The sequence below is a fragment of the Schistocerca nitens genome, chromosome 4 (assembly GCF_023898315.1).
Source record: "Schistocerca nitens isolate TAMUIC-IGC-003100 chromosome 4, iqSchNite1.1, whole genome shotgun sequence".
Lineage (NCBI taxonomy): Eukaryota > Metazoa > Arthropoda > Insecta > Orthoptera > Acrididae > Schistocerca > Schistocerca nitens.
In genome coordinates, this window is record NC_064617.1 from 943,746,061 (window position 1) to 943,760,596 (window position 14,536).

A 14,536-nucleotide genomic window follows, 5' to 3' on the forward strand; every position below is an offset into this window, starting at 1 on the left:
CTGCCTTGTGAAGTTCCAAACTGGCTCACTATTTTCTCCCACCAGAGGTTTCATTATCTGAAAATGCAATGGCATTTTGCGTCAGGCACTACTTTGTATAGCGATGGACCTTTACTCTAACGGATTTTTGAATTGTAAGGTACAACAACGAATTACAATAAATCTTTCCAATCACTGTGGTGATTATTCGATTGGTAATTTAGCAATTTTCCTATCGTTCAGCATACCTGGCTGGTGTGGAGGGGTTCCAGTGTAAGCAGCAGTCGATAACAGGTACTGCATGGGCGAAGTGGCCATTGTTTAGACGGGCTCGCTCCAGTGTAACTATCAAGTATGCCATGTATCTTCACGTAAGGAGTCAAGGCAGCAAGCGCAAGGGCCAGGCATGTGGTAACCAGAGTCGCTATAGTGCTGGTGCGAAGGCTTCTGCCATAGCGGCTCATCCAATTTGTGCCCCTTACATCAGTATCATGCTGGTAACAAGCTGGCCCAACTGCCTACAAATAGTTAGGTCGGCCAGGAAAGTCATGGCGGAACACAGATCACATGAGGTATTGCTCTGCTGACTTGTTCCAGAAAGTCTGTTGGTGGGGCGAGATAATTTCCAGGAAAGTGTTGGCGTAACACAGTTCACATGAGGTATTGCTCTGCTGACTTGTTCCAAAAAGTTTCTTGATGGAGCGAGACAATTTCCAGGAAACATGAGTAACGTAGAGGTAAATATCCTCGGAGTAGTGAAGCAACTTAAATCACTTAATAAAAGCAAGTCTTCTGGCCCAGACTGTATACCAATTACGTTCCTTTCGGAGTATGCTGATGTATTAGCTCCATACTTATCATATACAACCAATCGCTCGACGAAAGATCCGTTCCCAAAGACTGGAAAGTGGGGCAGGTCACACCAATATTCAAAAAAGGTAGTAGGAGTAATCCACTACATTACATGACCATATCGTTAACGTCGATATGCAGCAGGATTTTAGAACATATATTCTGTTCGAACGTAATGAATTACCTCGAAGAAAACGGTCTATAGACACACAGTCAACATGGGTTTAGAAAACATCGTTCTCGTGAAACACAACTAGCTCTTTATTCACATGAAGTGCTGAGTGCTATTGACAAGGGATTTCAGATCGATTCCGTATTTCTGGATATCCGGAAGGCTATTGACATTGCACCACACAAGCGGCTCGTAGTGAAATTGCGTGCTTATGGAATATCGTCTCAGTTATGCGACTGGATCTGTAATTTCCTCAGGCAAGTTACAGTTCGTAGTAATTGACCGAAAGTCACCGAGTAAAACAGAAGTCATTTCAGGCGTGTTATAGGACCTTTGCTGTTCCTTGTGTAAATAAACGATTTAGGAGACAATCTGAGCAGCCGTCTTCGGTTGTTTGCAGACGACGCTTTCGTTTGTCGACTTATAAAGTCATCAGATGATCAAAACAAACTGAAAACGATTTAGAAGAAATATCAAAATGGTGCGTAAAGTGGCAGTTGACCTTAAATGACGAAAAGTGTGAGGTCATCCACATGAGTTCTAAAAAGAACGCGTTAAACTTCGGTTACACGATAAATCAGTCTAATCTAAAAGTCGCAAATTCAACTAAATACCTAGGAATTACAATGACGAATAATTTAAATTGGAAGGTTGGTTCAAATGGCTCTGAGCACTATGGGACTCAACTGCTATGGTCATTAGTCCCCTAGAACTTAGAACTACTTAAACCTAACTAACCTAAGGACATCACACAGACCCATGCCCGAGGCAGGATTCGAACCTGCGACCGTAGCAGCAGCGCGGCTCCGGACTGGAGCGCCTAGAACCGCACGGCTACCGAGGCCGGCTAAATTGGAAGGACCACATACAAATTGTTGTAGGGAAGGCTAACCAAAGACTGCATTTCCTTGGCAGGACACTTAGAAAATGTAACAGACCTACTAAGGAGACTGCCTACATTACGCTTGTCCGTCCTCTTTCAGAATACTGTTGCGCGGTGTGGGATCCTTACTAGATAGGACTGACGGAGTACATGGAAAAAGTTCAAAGAAAGGCTGCACATTTTGTATTATCGCGAAATATGGGAGAGAGTGTCTTAAAAATGATACAGGATTTGGGGTGAACATCATTAAAAGAAAGGCGTTTTTCGTTGCGGCGGAATCTTCTCAGGAAATTCCAGTCACCAACTTTCCCCTCTGAATGCGAAAATATTTTGTTGACACCAACTTACATAGGGAGGAACGATCACAAAGATAAAATAAGGGAAATCAGAGCTCGTACGGAAAGATATAGGTGTTCGGTCTTTCCACTCGCTATACGAGATTGGAATAATAGAGAATTGTGAAGGTGGTTCGATGAACCCTCTGCCAGGCACTTAAATGTGATTTGCAGAATATCCATGTAGATGTAGACGTAGATGTGGATGAAAATGTAGGCGCAACACAGATCACATGAGGTATTGCTCTGCTGACTTGTTCTAAAAAGTGTGTTGGTGGAGCGAGATAGTTTCCATGAATGCTGCAGCATCATGCAATGTGATGGTTGCGAACCTTATTCTGGCCATAAAGACAGGGGTAAGGTAGTCGCTTCTTCTATATCACTAACCAGTGCCCTGTACCAATTGCACTGTTTTCAAAAGACCCAGATCCGACGACTGGATTGCAAAACGAGCTCTCCAAACTGTCACTACACCGTCTACAACTGATTTATAGCATCTCTTTGGTAAACAAAGTTTAATAAGTCTATAGTTAAAAGGGAGGACGCATACAGAAATAAAGGAATTTTTTTGTGTAAGCGATCTTGCCAACACCCCTCATTGTTATAAAACGCCAATTTCAGCTAAGCTGATATCTCCGTCTTTTAATTAGAGATCTCTATCCACCTAAATAATTCTTGTTTAGTCAGTGACCCACATTCTTGCAAACACTGGTGATGGACTATCTGACCATTGAGAAGCCTACACTCATGGCTTCCTATACGCAAAGCCGGCCCCTGTGGCCGAGAGGTTCTAGGCGCTTCAGTCCGGAACCGCGCTGCTGCTACAGTCGCGGGTTCGAATCCTGCCTCGGGCATGGTGTGTGTGATGTCCTTAGGTTAGTTAGGTTTAAGTAGTTCTATGTCTAAGGGACTGATGACCTCAGATGTTAAGTCCCGTAGTGCTTGGAGACATTTGAACCTATTCGCAATTTCTTTTATAATCTCGTCTCCGACCCCAGGAACCTTTCCTAGGAAATACTAACCCTGAATCTCTTTCTGGTATATAACTCTCAGGTGTTCCAGGCAAGACGGAGAAAGACAAATACTTGTTACCTAGGCAATGAAACCCGAGATCACCTGACAGTAATCTCAAGTGATGGCCTTCTCAAACGACGACAGCATAGTACTAGTGTTGCGTTTTCCAACGCCGTACTCTGTAGAGGAACGTGCACCGTCTTGAACTTCCTAGCGGAGATTAAATCTGTAAGTTGTACCAGATCATTGTTCGCGAAAGACAGGAAGGCGGGTTGAGTTACTGGTCTGGCACACAGTTTTAAAGTATCCAAGATACTTCATAGATCGTCGGGGCAACAACATATTAGGCATTTCCTAGTCCTGTTTCCGTTCCGTTGTCTTAAACAATTTCGAATACGACTTATTGGGACATACTGCTTCTAATAACACTTCTTTGTCTACTTTACACGCTCGATGTATGATATGTGACACAATACGATGCTATCACTGCAGATTATTGGAATGAATAGTTGTCTGTCCAGTATGTTGCGTTTTCTCTGTTCTCTTCCCGTGCGTTGTCATCGAGATGTTGTTTGTGTACTAAAGTCACCGACTAGTGGACTTGCGATTAGCGTTAGTGATTATTCCGAGGCCCCTGGCTCATTTCCTGCCGGGCCGGGAATCCTCTCCGCTCGGGACTGCGCGTGTGTGGTGTTTTCATCATCAAGTTGCCGAAGCGGGGTGAAATAAAAAAAGGGTGCACCAGGCGGTCGAAGTCCCTGAAAAGGGACTCCCGGCGGAAAACGACATACGCACTTTTTTGTGTACTGCACTACCAAAAAACCCCAAACCGATTGGGTAAGATGTTACGAATCGTTTTTAGTTGCACTGATCTGTAATAGTATCAGCCACGGAAGTAGCAAGTTCTGTGTTGTGTCTACTCAGCACACGATAGTTGACTATTAATGATTTGCAACTGTTTTCACAAAGAAAATTATTTGTTAGGCTCGTGCTCACTATGCAGTCCTTTCTGGTTCCAAGGCCCTGAAGATAATGTAGCCATTATCCAATCACAGCTCATTGTCGGACTCGCTGTGCGTGCGCTGTTGCCGTCGTGTGCTCAATTGATATAATGTTCGCTGGTGGCAGCGCCGCTCTCTTCCTGTCACACTTGTCGACCATTAAATAATTATTTCAACCACTCTGCTTTCAGACCCACGCGGTTAGTCGTGCGTGATAAAGTGCTGCTTCTGGGAGGGCAGTTGCGCCGGCGACAGGAGAGAATACGGATGGCCTTTAAACTAATCTTTACAAACCTGTAGTTAATAAAACGGACTCTGTAAGAGAGTTGAGTCTGTCTCTATGTTGGAACACGCTCATCTCCAAAACTACTATAGCCTACAAATTTTCGTTGGGCTTTCCTAGGTTACTTGAGCTTAACTTGGGGAATCCTATACGTTTTAGTCATCAAAATCGTCATGTCTGTCTGAACACATTAATCTCAAAAATTACTAGACGAATTTTCATGATGTTATCACAGGTAACTTGAGCGTATCGTGGGGCAACATACTGCCTTTATTTCATTCGACTCACGGAAAAAAATAACATCGAAATTAAAAGTTTTATCTTGTTAAAGTGCTAGGCAAGGTCCTAGTGGTGGTAGTTTGCCATTGCCTTCCTCCGACCGTAATGCGGATGAATAATGACATCGGAAGTTCACTGAGGCTTTTTGCGGAATATGCTGTGGTGTATCTAGAGGTTGTAACAACGGAAAATTGTACTGAAATGCGGGAGGATCTGCAGCGAATTGACGCATGGTGCACGGAATGGCAATTGAATCTCAATGTAGACAAGTGTAATGTGCTGCGAATTCGTAGAAAGAAAGATCCCTTATTACTTAGCTACAACATAGCAGGTCAGCAACTGGAAGCAGTTAATTCCATAAATTATATGGGAGTATGCATTAGGAGTGATTTAAAAAGGAATGATCATATAAAGTTGATCGTCGGTAAAGCAGATGCCAGACTGAGATTCATTGGAAGAATCCTAAGGAAATGCAATCCGAAAACAAAGGAAGTAGGTTACAGTACGCTTGTTCGCCCACTGCTTGAATATTGCTCAACAGTGTGGGATCCGTACCAGATATGGTTGATAGAAGAGATAGAGAAGATCCAACGGCGAGCAGCGCGCTTCGTTACAGGATCATTTAGTAATCGCGAAAGGGTTACAGAGATGATAGATAAACTCCAGTGGAAGACTCTGCAGGAGAGACGATCAGTAGCCCGGTACGGGCTTTTGTTGAGATTTCGAGGACATACTTTCACCGAGGCGTCAAGCAGTATATTGCTCCCTCCTACGTATATCTCGCGAAGAGACCATGATGATAAAATCAGAGAGATTAGAGCCCACGCAGAGGCATACCGACAATCCTTCCTTCCACGAACAATACGAGACTGGAATAGAAGGGAGAACCGATAGAGGTACTCAAGGTACCCTCCGCCACACACCGTCAGGTGGCTTGCGGAGTATGGATGTAGATGTAGATGTAGATGTAGATGACGTGATGATGATGAGGTCCCATACTCCGAGGAGCGTAGGGGACGATGCGGGAGACCCGCACCGCCGTACCAGGCAAGGTCCTAGCGGAGGTGGTTTGCCATTGCCTTCCTCCGACCGTAATGGGGATGAATGATGATGATGAAGACGACACAACAACACCCAGTCATTCTCGAGACAGGTGGAAATCCATGACCCCGCCGGGAATCGAACCCGGGACCCCGTGCTCGCGAAGCGAGAACGCTACTGCAAGACCACGAGCTGTGGACTAAAGTGACATAGGGAAACACATTTACTATGTGGAAAAGCTGTTTGCTCTTTGACGTTGTGAAACTTCCCCTTTGTATGTAAAGAACGACAGTGCTGGAAAAAACCTTACGTTATTTGATACAGAAACAGCTGAGTAAAACTCAAGTACTCAGACAGTCTTCTCTTTACTGATTCTGATCATCACTTAACTGACACACAATATTTTAGCGCAACGCAATCTGACTTTTCAATAATCCCTACACTGGAATGGCCCTGATTAATAACCTATACCTTTCATGAATCACTTACCTCACAAAAATCTTCGTTACTCGAACTACGGCAACACAGCGAGCGCCAAAACTGGCAGCTAAATAAAAATAAAAGATTCTAACTACTGAAGGTACTAACTACTCATAGGCATAGTTAGCAGGAAAGATTTTGATAGAGAACAAACAATGTTCAAAAGTCATTACATATATATTTTCATCCAGTCATACAAATTTCCTTTTCCTGGCGGACACACGTCCAGATCGTCCACTCATAGTAACCTCTCAAAACTCTGGCATCTCTCTCCCCACATCCACCACTGCTGGCGGCTCACCTCCAACTGCCCGACGCTACGCGCTGTTTACATCCAGTATGTAGCTTCCAGTAGGTACTGGGAGATGAAGAAGCTTGCAGAGGACAGTGTAGCATGGAGAGCTGCATCAAACCAGTCTTTGGACTGAAGACCACAACAACAACAACGAGTCCAACCAGCCACAGACTGCACACAGCGCAGTTAGTGATTTTCATACACAGCACTACGTGGCATTACCAACATAAAAACCTAAACAGCCTACTTACAGTTGGAACAGTATTACATTTGTGAAAATGCTTTTTCTGATTGATATGTTCTAGGTAATATGATTCTGTGTAATTAATACGATGTTTATGCACGGCCCAGTGATACTGAGCCTGAATAACCACAGTTTTCAGTGTGGACCTGCACGAAGAGAGTCAGTGAGGTTCGGGAAAGTTGGGGCAGGGATGTGGAGCGACGCCGATTATGGTGCCCTGGCCAGCTGTGGTATGTTTCTCGGTTGTGGATCCACGGCACGAACAGCCCGATCGAGGTGGTTCCACAGATTCACGATTGTGTTTAAATCCAGGGAGTCTGATAGGCTGGGGAGTACGATAAACTCACCGTGGTGCTCTTCAAAGCACGCACGTATACTGCGAGCAGCGTGACACGTTGCGTTATCCTGCTCGTAGATGCCATCGCACTGAGAAAAAAAAAATCAGAATGTAGAGGTGGACATGGCACCCAAGTGTAAATGCTTACGTGTATCAAAATGGTTCAAATGGCTCTGAGCACTATGGGACTTAACTTCTAAGGTCATCAGTCCCCTAGAACTTAGAACTGCTGAAACCTAACTAACCTAAGGACATCACACACATCTATGCCCGAGGCAGGATTCGAACCTGCGACCGTAGCGGTCGCGCGGTTCCAGACTGTAGCGCCTAGAACCGCTCGGCCACTCTGGCCGGCGCTTACATGTATCGATTCATTGTACCTTCCAGAACGACGAGACCACGAAAACATTCCCAAGACCATAAAGCTCCCTCCTCCAACGTGGACCATACCGCCGCTTGCTGCAGGCCAACACTCCAACGGCCTTCTGTACGATGGAGCAGAAATAGTGATTAATCTGGAAAAGCCGCCTGTGGCCACTCAGCTGACGTTCAATAGAGGTATTGTCGTGCAAATCGCAACCTTCATCTCCGAACAGCAGTGAGCATGTGTTCATGACTGAGGCGCCTAGTGTGGAGGCCGATAAACAGCAACATTCGCCGAACTGTCGTTGAGGAGACACTGTTGCTAACCTCTTAGTCCATCTGGGTTGTCAGTTGCTCACTAGTTGGACGTCTATTCGCACGTACACATCTGCACACGTCGTCATTCACCCCTGTCGCCGTCGGCGCCATGTTTGGATTTCCCAGTTTTGCCGTGCACGGTACATTGTAACCACGGCGGCACGCGAATGGCTTACAAACCTAACCGTTGCGGAAACGCTTTCACCTTTTGTCCGAAAACCAAAGATCATGTCCTTTTCGACTTCAGGTAAAGCGCTCTGTTTCCGCATTACGACGACGACTGCACTGTTTTCCGAGTCCCCCGACAGCCTTTGTATACTCTTCTTGTTAGTGAATGTAATTCCATCCTCTGGTGGAATTTGGGACTACGGCTGTTCAATGTTCAATAAAAACAATACCAATTGCCATTATATAGCTTTATTTCTAGGCAGCCAGTTTAGACGCTACACTACGTCATCTTCAGGCCAAAACCGCTGCAATCTAGTAACCTTCGTGTTACAAATATAGCAGTGACTGGTCTCGTAGGTTTGGAATGTATGGAGTGACAATTGCTGACTCTTGTCCAACGAGCACGTATGCCCCTAATAGCTATTACGAGACCAGTTAAAGGCACTGCTACATTTGTAACACGAAGGTTACTGGCTTGGAGCAGTTTTGGCCTGAAGATGACGTAGTGTAGCGTCGAAACTGGATGTCTAGAAATAAACCCATATAACGGCAACTGGTGTTATTTTTATTGAACCTTCTTGTTAGTGTTGCCCACTTCCGTTTGTAAGGGGTTATTGCATGTTGACGTCCAAGAAAGTCCGTGGTGCCGCGCGGGATTAGCCGACCGGTCTTAGACGCTGCAGTCATACACTGTGCGGCTGGACCCGGCGGAGGTTCGAGTCCTCCCTCGGGCATGGGTGTATGTATTTGCCATTAGGATAATTTAGGTTAAGTAGTATGTAAGCTTAGGGACTGATGACCTTAACAGTTAAGTCCCATAAGATTTCACACATACACAAAGTCGGTGGTCAGATTAATATTACTGGACTGTGTGCAATCCTAAAATATTTAGTCCGCACTTCCATACCAAAGTTACTCGTATTGAATGTGGAAGTAACTCATTCAGTGTAACGTTTTCTATGAAATTTGCTATAGAGATAGCTTGAACCATGAGGAAGCGCAAAGGTTAAATGTTAAAGAAAAAGAAAGAGAGGAATGGTGTGCATGCAGTTGCATCTTGCATTGGGGCAGTGGAGTAGCAGGGGGATGAGTGGTGTTCATGACTAGCCATACTTACCGGTACAGGCAGACACATGAGGGCAGCTGACGTTATTGCAAGTACACCAGCTTTCTTACTCACCATCACTCATCATAGTGATATCAAAACGCCGTCGTCAGTGACAGCTGGTCTAGTAGTAAGACTTGAAACACAGTAATGAGACGGTACATTATAATCACTGCCAATGGCGAGACTGGATGCTGCCTGGTGGCTGTGCAGGCATGTGACATAGTAAGGAAAGTATAAAGGCGAAACAGCACTCCACTGACTAACTTTCAGTGCATGTCCAGGGGTAACTTTTGAGTATTTTGATATAATGGACCCATAATCTCCGGCGACTGTTTACAAGGTGATTGCATTTCGTTTGTGTTTTTGCTTGAATTACTTTGTGTCTGCACTGTACTGCAAATAATCAACTACAGCAAATGTTGACTGTATGAACTGTGTGTCACTTCTGGGACTAACCTTGTTCCATCCACTCACAATACTAGCTGTGCACAAAAATAATGTCCACTTTATTCTTCTCCATCAAGATTACATTGACTTCTGCTCGGTTATGACACCGTTTGCTTTTTCATCTGTATTAGCTATTCGTTAACAGTGGTACATAACAGAATGGTTTGGTTCACTGATAAAGAATTGGTCAATTTGCACGTCATAATAGAGTGCATTGAGTGCAACAGAAGACTTGTCGAAGGACGCTGCGCTAGCTTTTCCCAGAACGGTAGAACAAATTAACATCTGTCTGAGGTTTGTTGTGTTTTAAATTTATGTTGCAAGTTTCGTTGATTGTGTATTATAGGATTTTTCACTATTTTGAACGTATTTTCACATGAACAAAGGTAGTTTGTTAACAAACAGGTGATTCCTTACACCAAATAAGGTTTTCCGTGAACAACATCTGAAAGTTTGTCAGTGGAGTTTTGGTTCAGACTGCAACGTCAGCGGAGACGAATCATTCTACTGTCGATACGAGCAGCGTATGAGGGAATCCAGTGGTATAAGCGACTTTCAAAAATTGCTGATTTTTATGGTGGGACGCCTGAAAGCGAGAATCTCGGAAACGGTCGAGCTATCAAATGCTGTTGTTGTGAGCCTCTACGGAAAGTCGTATTAGAGTTGTGGTATCACGAGTAGGCGAAAAGGTCCAAGGTCCATCACAGAACGTGGATTTCAGTGGCTTTCCCACTCTGAAAACGTGGTGTAGTTGCCGCCGATCTCTGTCAGATCTGAACACAGAATACAATGGTGGTTCAGGTGCAAGAGTTGGCAGCACACTGTTCAGCCGTCATTGTTGAACGTGGGGATCCACAGCAGATGACCGCTAAGTGTTCATATGTTTACTAAACTACGTCCTCAGTTATGATTGTAGTGAGCACTAAATCATCGAGGTTGGACCGTAGATCAAGGTAAAGGTGCGGTCTGGTCGGGTTAATCACGTTTCTTGTTACGCCAGGCCGATGGACATGTCCAGATACGCCGTCCAGGCATAGGGCTGCTCGAAACACGCACCACACCACGAGCGGACGCAAGTTGGGACTAGACCACAGTGTCAGTTACAACTATAGCAGTGATCGAAGGCACCATGATGTGTGGAATGCAAAGATATCTTCTCCGACCTCAATGGTATCCTCCAGAAAGATAGCTGTCCGTGTTACCAGGTCAAATGAGTGCGGCAGTGTTTTCAGGAGCACAGTAGCCAGAAATTCGCTGATTTGATTCCTGCGAAACACATCTGGGGTGCTGTTGATGACCGATCCGCGCCATATACCAAATAATCTGACAGCGAATCTTACTCTGACACGACGTTTAAGTGCCTATGTTGTTAAGAAACGATGCAATGTTCCCGCACAGATGCATGCAAGTCAGTTGGAGTATTGCATCATAAAGTGGGGACTCTCAGTTCGAGTCCCAGTCTGACACAAATTTTGATTGTAGTCATTCCATTATACAGATGTTGGTAGTCCGTATTTGCAACTGTGAATTTATTTTATGTAATTGATCAATCTTACTTCGATACAGACGGGATTCAAAAATGGTTCAAATGGCTCTCAGCACTATGGGACTCAACTTCTGAGGTCGTTAGTCCCCTAGAACTTAGAACTAGTTAAACCTAACTAACCTAAGGACATCACACACATCCATGCCCGAGGCAGGATTCGAACCTGCGACCTTAGCGGTCTCGCGGTTCCAGACTGCAGTGCCAGAACCGCGCGGCCACTTCGGCCGGCACAGACGGGGTTAACAATGCACTCTCTGATGGCAGTCAGTGCGCCAACAGCAGTTGTTCCAAAGGCTGAGCCGTCCGCTGTGGCCGAGCGGTTCTAGGCGTTCCAGCCCGGAACCGCGCTGCTGCTACGGTCGGAGGTTCTTATCCTGCCTCGGCATGGATGTGTGTGTTGTCCTTAGGTTAGTTACGTTTAAGTAGTTCTAAATCTAGGGGACTGATGACCTCAGATCTTAAGTCCCATAGTGCTTAGAGCCATTTGAACCATTTTTCCAAAGGCTGTATACAGGAACGAGCTATCACTAAACAGTGTCTCTAAAGCCAGCTTGCAGTGCCAAGTGACGTTACTGATTCCCTGTTTCTCTGTGCAGGTACTGGCAGCGCACAAAGCCCCGGGGGCAAACGCCGCCACTGCAGCTGCGGGCCCAACCTTCAGCAGCATCTTCGTCGCTGGACAGCCAGTGAACCTCGACAACTCTCGTTCCCACTAGCAAGCACTTCTGTGGCTCTCCCCAGCTCTGCAGACGCCAACAATGAGGCGGTAATGTTCGCCTGCGACCAGCGAGCAAAGCCACTCTGCGGAATACGGATGCGCGCGCTTGATGCCGTTACAGTAACAACGATGGAGACGTGAAAGAACGACGTGGAAAACATCTCTGTTATAGTCATGATGAACAAAATGTATTGTACCTTTACTGTAATGTCTAATTTACATGTGACAGATTATATTTCTTCTGCCACTACACAGAAGTTTCTGTTGCCTGACCTTCACACGGTTTCTTCCATAAATCTAGCTTTTCTGCAACAATTTCGGCACTCATTTATTTGTTGAAGACAGAAATGTCAAAAACTGGTGTAAATACATTGAGAGCACCAGTGACCAGAAGAAAAAAGCGCAACATTTAGCAGCCTCTGTCAGTTTAATGATGGTGGTAACTCGGCAGTAAAAAGAAAGGAAATGAGTAGCCATGATCATATATCACGAAGAGACAGCTGTACGCTACTACCAATGACCAAACGTATCCACCTTGACTTTGGAGATATGTTTAGTAGTACAGACTAGGTGACTGAAAAACCCGCATCTATTTATGCCACTTCGATAATGACTGCAGGTGTGGAGCCCATGCTGGTTAAAACCTTTAGGTCGCTGTGGGATGTGAGACAGCTGAAGTAGAGAGTATCAAGTGCACTTACACACACACACACACACATACACACACACAAAAAAAAACAACCTCGAGTTCCGAGATAATTTGTACAACTTTTTTATAGTGATGCATCATACGCACATATAATTTCATCTTTCGCGAACGCTGTCGGAGCCCTTACACACTCGGTAAAATAAAGTTCTGAACTCAGTGTTGGCGACACTACTAGTACTTCTGTCGACATATCTTCACTGAGAACGACCAGCAGTGTCCGATAAGAAATTTTCAGTCGAACACTTTGCGTGTATAATGAATCAAAACCATCACCTGCGTGATCAATAGACAGTTTCCACTGCCAGTCCACGTGACATTTTCCCACACTTTGAATTTACAATGGCGACTCTACAGCTCTCATTTTTAAATCTGACTCGTGACTTTTTTAATCCCTTCAGAGTGCAGTGCTCTCCATGGCAGAACCTATTTGCATTCGTCGTACGCAGTAGTGAATTGAGTAGGTTTCACGTCTATGAATTTCAACCAACCGAAAGCATCCTCGTCTATCACATTTCATTGGCCGCAGCAGTTCACTTAAACTAATGTACTTTGAACACAGAGCGATATTGTGGCGCGTACAAAAAAAACCCATTGCATATAAATAATCATGAAGATGGCCACCATTAAAACAGTTGAAATCTCATCTGCTAGACTGTCACTCAGGCAGTCCTCGGAAACGCTGACAACCTCACATTCACCTGGAAGGACTGAATCAAAACTTTTTCAACATGGCGATTGTAATTCTTCATTAGTTGGTTAAGAAAGCAGTAACAAAATTGAAGTTAGCTTGGTTTTGTCCAATTCGAGACTTCCTGAACCGATTCCTTCAGAGTTTTGGTTATCACAGTCAATAGACTTGTCGTTTTCAAAATCAGCAAAAAGCGGAAAAGAATCTGTAATATGTTATTATAGAAGAATGCAGAAAATTAAGTGGACTGATAAATGAGGATCTCCGTAGAATCGCAGAGAAAAGATAGACAGGGTGTGAGGGTTATAGGTATTGTGATCATTGGTATTTTAATATGTACCGAATTCAGTGTGTCAGTTGTTTTTTCTCTGTGACTAACAGCAATGTGGGCTATGACTGCCGGTATAGACTATCAATTTTGCTTCCACATATCGACACTTTCATACCTGACCTGCTGCCCAGGGAAAAGCAAATATTAATGGCTTGTTTGTGGCACACATACTTGGAAGCTGTGACGTAACTAGTTAGTCACATGCCACTAAGTGACCATATACATAGTAATTGCTGTTGTATTATCTGAAAATTTCTGGACGGAGGAACACGGTTTGTGAAGTCTCGATTATAAAGCTGGTACGTGGTGAGAAAGGGCAAACGCAAGCTGAGGACTTTTGGTCACCGGGGAGCGAATTTTCGTGAGGTTTCTCTAATTTCCTGCAAGGACACTACAGCCACATGAGAAGGCTGTTGGAGGTAATGGTGCTCCCAGGCCACCGTAAGGCGCCTTCTCAGACCTGTGCGAAGTCAAGTGATCCCAGGGAATGATAATGGGGTGGGGGGGGGGGGGGCGGAGGCGGGAAGAGGATGGAGCCAGAAACGTCGTTGGCCTTTCCTAGAAGCATACGCAGAGAAGGAGCCACCGTCATGTTGCCGTACGTTGCATGGGAACGAGATGCCCAGACGAATTTTCAACCAATTAGGATGAAAGTCTGTCCAGTACCAACTTGTAGTCAGTTTATGGAAATATAGCCAGTGTTCTGACGCAAATTATGTGGGCTTATCCTGCAGTGTTGAGTATGAGAAGACTTTCTCGGCCTTCACGGTGGCAAAACTCAGGATTCCTTCCCTCCCCCGCTAGCATAGAGGAGCGGTGAGGAACACAGGAGAGGGCAGTCGGATGGATTCAAGGACATGGTGTTCACGTCTTGCTGTGTTGGCAGAAGAGCCAACACCGTGTTGCTAGAGGAGGCCGAAATGCACGCGTTTAATTACACGCAGA

General features: G+C 45.0%; 1 protein-coding gene across 1 annotated transcript in view; it reads left to right on the top strand.

Moving 5' to 3' along the window:
- LOC126252819 (uncharacterized) overlaps nt 1-12,111 on the top strand; it is a 29,860-nt gene extending 17,749 nt beyond the window's left edge. The window contains exon 3 of the mRNA XM_049953761.1: nt 11,742-12,111. Within this exon, the coding sequence (XP_049809718.1) occupies nt 11,742-11,861 (120 nt within the window). The 3' untranslated portion in view covers nt 11,862-12,111. The remainder of the gene's footprint in view (nt 1-11,741) is intronic.
- The last annotated feature ends 2,425 nt before the right edge of the window (nt 12,112-14,536 follow it).